Source organism: Rhagoletis pomonella, unplaced genomic scaffold (assembly GCF_013731165.1).
Source record: "Rhagoletis pomonella isolate Grant_MI unplaced genomic scaffold, Rhpom_1.0 Rhpom_scaffold_00012, whole genome shotgun sequence".
NCBI lineage: Eukaryota > Metazoa > Arthropoda > Insecta > Diptera > Tephritidae > Rhagoletis > Rhagoletis pomonella.
The window spans coordinates 5,919,552-5,924,332 of NW_023458566.1; the positions used below are offsets into that span (position 1 = coordinate 5,919,552).

Consider the following 4,781-nt stretch of genomic DNA (forward strand, 5'->3'; position numbering starts at 1 on the left):
ATGCATGCATATAAACAATTTCACACTTGCGCTTATCACTCATTATGCGAAGTTGATTAGATGTGTTTGACAGTTTACCAACAACTAAAAGTTCATAAATAGATATACATACATAAGTATGTATATGGGTATACTCACCGCAATGCCATTTCCAAATTCTCACGTACAACATTCAAACGTGCTGAGCTTAAGTCCAATACCTCTTCCAACTCGCCGGGCAAAATAAAAGTGCGTGAATTGAGATGAATGTGATCACCTGTTGAATAAAAAAAGGGTGGTTGGTTTTTCGAGTTTCATGAGAGAAAATTAATATCAGATGAGAAGTTCTTTGGTACATACATATATACATATGTTTGCTAGTCTGTATATATTCGTAGACACAGGCGAGTTTATCTTTTTATATAAATAACTGACTGTGATATATGTATCTATATGTATGAACTTACTATGCACTAATTGTCAGCCAGTCATATCCTCGTTTTATAAACTTGCTTGACAAGGTAATTAATTAGATACAAAAAAAATGTATCTTAGTAAATTTAATGATTTCTTTCATGACACCGATGAAAAGGATGTTCTCAGAACTACATATGTATATGTACACTTGTGGTCAGCTGTTTAAGTCAAGTGACATTTTAACCAGTTTAGTAAAAGTTTAACATTTTACCTAACTAGCGACACATAAATCCATATTTCAAACTTACAAAATCTATGAAAATTCAACAAACTTTAACAATTGCACCCTAAAATTTATTTTTAGAATTTCTAAGAAAATTATGTGTATGCAGTACTGTAGCTCATTAAATTTTAGTAGGTTGAAGTGCAAATGGTGCCAGGCATTTTCACCCATACAAACGAAATTATCGAGCATACTTTATATGGAAGAAAATGCACAACACCGTCAGCCAAAAAAATTCTTAAAAACTCGTACTGCATACCTAAAATTTTGGTAAAAATTCTGAATAAAAAGTTTAAAATTTTTGGTTGCAATTGTTAAAGTTTGTTAAATATTCGTAATTTGTAAACGAAGTTTGAAATGTGGATTAAAGTGGCGCTGGTTAGGTAAAGTGCTAGAACTTTAAAAAATATAAACATTAAATAAACAAAAGTAAAATAGCCAAAACTAGGCAATATATCGCTTGACTTAATCAGTTGACCATAATTGTATACATATGTATGTCTACATGTAGATAAGGTGCATTCACACTAATGACTGTATTAGTAAATGCCAACAACATAAAAACACTTATAATTGCAATGGGTAACTCCACTGTGACGGGTGTGACCATGGTACTCACAGTTTTGGTTATAATTAAAAACTATAAAATTTATAATTAGAAAAAAGGGTGCGATTCCTAGGGTTGTAAAGTTTAAAAGCGTTTAATAACAGGTAGATACCGAAGGAATACGATTTCTGCTCAGTATGTGCTTTTTAATCCGATTTTTTAGACATTTTTTGAAGTATGCAGTTTTACAGCCCATAAAATTCTAGCAAAAAAATGCAAGTTCGGACTAAGTCAAAAATCGCGTTGATTTTTGAGAATTTTGTTTGTTGAAGGTGTTTTGCATTTTTTCCAAATAAAGTATTTTCGAAAACAATTTTTTGCATGGAAGAGACTGTGTGGAAAAAAAGGTAAAATCAAAGGTAATTCTTAGCCACTTAAAACTTGCACTCTGATTAAAAAGTTGAAAATTTTCATGAAAATTTGCTGAATTTTCGCGAGTTTTGCACAAAGTTTAGAAATTATATTTTTATGTTTTTTTGTTGTAGAATGAACCATAATTTTATACGAAATTAGCGGAAATATATTAGAAGGAAAATTTTGCGTATATTGCGAAAAATATGCTGTGCCAATACCTTGTTCCGGCAGTGTATATATTTTTGAATTTCAATCAGCAACATAGTAAGGTGCTCGTTTGGCATTTTATTTTTGTTAATAAGAAAAGTATTTTATTACAAAAAACATTTTCATTTTCTTTGAATGCTAGCTCGAAAGATATGAGCAAAGTTAAATTTTTTATAAGTAAACAGTAATTACTCAGAATCTGATTAATCAAAATGTGATTAATCACGTTTTTTGATTAATCAGGCTTATGATTAATTAAAAAATTGTTTAATCGATTAATCGCACATTCCCACTAAAAACTGATCCTAATCGAAATCAATCGTTATACTGCTTTTTAATCCAATTTGACAATGCGTTTTCACTTATTTGACGACAAATGACATTGAATTTGATATAGTGAAAACACGCCTTAACGCTCAGTCCACTTACTGTAATTTTTTGTAATCACTAATCAAATTAAACTTTTACAATTTGCTTTTCTATCAACTGCCAAGGGGCAATGTTTATGTACATATGTACATAAGTATATACATATTCATATGTATGTATTACAGGAGAAAGGCAATGTGTTTTGTAAAAGTTTGTGCAACTCTGTGGAAAGGAGTTCAACTTGTATAGAAACTTTTTAATGCATCGCATCCGCATGCTTCAGTAATGCAAGCTCATTTAGAAAACTTTGTATGCACTAGAGGTGACAATCTCGAAGCACCGTGAGCAGAAAATCTATCTAATCTAATATTTACGCAAAATTTGTGTATTTAAATTTTTTTTCTGCGCAAGCATAAAATCAAAGTGACTTGGAATTCAGATAAGAGGAGTCGAACCTCCGATCTCGCGGCTAGCTTACTCCGCAATACTGCCGTCTATCAGGGTACAATTTTGATCAGATCAACTACGCCGTTAATCCACATTAACGCTGCCGCCTACCTATGCTATAAAATTTTATCAATCTGTTGGTTAACCTTAAGTTTAAAATTAAATTGGCATATGGTCCTGAATTATTTTGGCTAATACTAAGTACAGATATTTTAACTTTTCTATATCAATATCAAGAGCAATCCCGCAGATTTGATAAATTTCGGGACTACTAGATTTTGTTGCATTGCTTTGTTCCAAGCACTCACAAATACCATCACTTTGCGTTCAGATGTAAATAGATAACTAAATATCCCGTACTTATATGTGTATTAACTCAACTTCTTTTTTGTTTAACTAAACAACTAATCTACTATACTTACTATCCAATATTGTATGTGTTAGCAGGAAAATTACACGTCGTGACACTATTTTAATTTCATCCTTTATTGCAAATATTTTCTCATCACGGCACTCGGTTAAGTAGTTTTGCAAAGCGACCACCTCTGGTGTCTCCTCCGGTCGTTCGCCAGCTTTCATGGACATTTCCTCTAGTGCATCGCAAATGCTATAACAAATAAAACAAAGTAGTGATTTTTATTTTGTTTCGAAGTCTGCAGTTATAAGTTAGTTTAGTTTAACTTATTAGAAGAAGAAACCATTTATTACACTTGTTGGGTGTATCTTTCACTTACGCGCGATTTTCATTTATATTCACAGCTTTGTAGTAGTCAATGACGAAGTCGTAAACTTGTTGTACCAGCATTAAAATGGTGTTCTTCACATGCCGATTGTCCAACATGAAGAGATTGAGCGGTATAAAATCGCGTAAGATATATGTGCTATGAATAATACCCCTCAAGCGTCTCATTAGGTCTTCGACAAGCTACAAAAGAGAAACATGGGAATTTAGGAATTGGTTGGCGGTTCTGATGAAATAGAGAACTCTTAATTTTACTACTTGTCTTGTGTGCTTTTGGTTACACAAATTTATGGTGGTTCCGTTTCGCACACGAAAAGAGAACGGGGCAATCAAAAGGCGACATATTTTGGTAGAAACGAAATCACCATTTAGGTAAATATGAATTATGAAGTTTACAAATAAACGAAATTCTTCTGAAATATGACTGCGAAGTGCAGAATGAAATTATTCCTGTATTATTAGATATGAACCGAATCTTAGGCTGGATTTTCACTAGGTATTAAATGGCAAATGACAAAGTTGGGTATTGAAAAAATAATCCCGTCATTACATTAAAAAGATGGTAATTAAATTCATTTCAACATGGCATTTTTTAAATGGCTTACATTTTTTGTAATTTCAATGCCTAATGGATATTCGGCATAATGCCATATGGACAATTTTTTTTTTGTGAATAATGACACGAATATTTTTTAATGCCCAACTTTGTCATTACAATTTTTGCCATTTAATGCCTAGTGGAAATCCAGCATTATTCCATACCAATATTTCTTTCATTCGATTTTGCACTTGTCTCTAGCTATCAATCAGCATACGAAGCGAAAAGCGGTTGGATTTTCTGACTAAAAAGACAAAGTACTTTAGTGAGAGGAGCACCATTAGTCCTGGAATCTTTCTAATGGGGTAATCAAGTCAACACTGAAGTATCTGGCGCATCTCTCGAAATCTGAGGATAATATTTTTATATTTGAAAATATCTCATCAACGAGCCCTCGCAACTCTGCGCACTCTTTCATTCGGTAATCCATTACATTGGTAAGGAGTGTAAACTCTGCAAACAAGGAACGCTGGCAACAGGGCAAAGGCTTCTAATTTGACCTGGGCGGAGTCTCCAACCAGATGCTGAAGAAACTAGAACATATTGTAGTCAACTAGATCATACAACTACAAGAACTTCACCACGGCCTGAAAAGGCATCTAACACTAGCCGAACCAGGGATGGGCGTTTTTGAATGAATTATTATTCAAATAAAAAATAAATTTTTATTCATCATTCAAGTAATTTCAAATAACGAATAAATTTTTATTCTTCATTCAAGCACTTGCAAATGATGAATAAATTTTTATTCATTATTCAAATAATTTCAAATAACGAA

At 32.5% G+C, this 4,781-nt stretch overlaps 1 protein-coding gene across 1 annotated transcript in view; it reads right to left on the reverse strand.

The window, feature by feature from the left end:
• Positions 1 to 134: 134 nt before the first annotated feature.
• The window catches only part of LOC118747542 (ammonium transporter Rh type B-A-like), a 25,759-nt gene continuing 21,112 nt past the window's right edge, over positions 135 to 4,781 (reverse strand). Inside the window, exons 5-8 of the mRNA XM_036481592.1 lie at positions 4,011 to 4,030; positions 3,398 to 3,588; positions 3,086 to 3,270; positions 135 to 256 (exon numbers count right to left, since the gene is read on the reverse strand). Coding sequence (XP_036337485.1) covers positions 135 to 256; positions 3,086 to 3,270; positions 3,398 to 3,588; positions 4,011 to 4,030 — 518 coding nt within the window. The remainder of the gene's footprint in view (positions 257 to 3,085; positions 3,271 to 3,397; positions 3,589 to 4,010; positions 4,031 to 4,781) is intronic.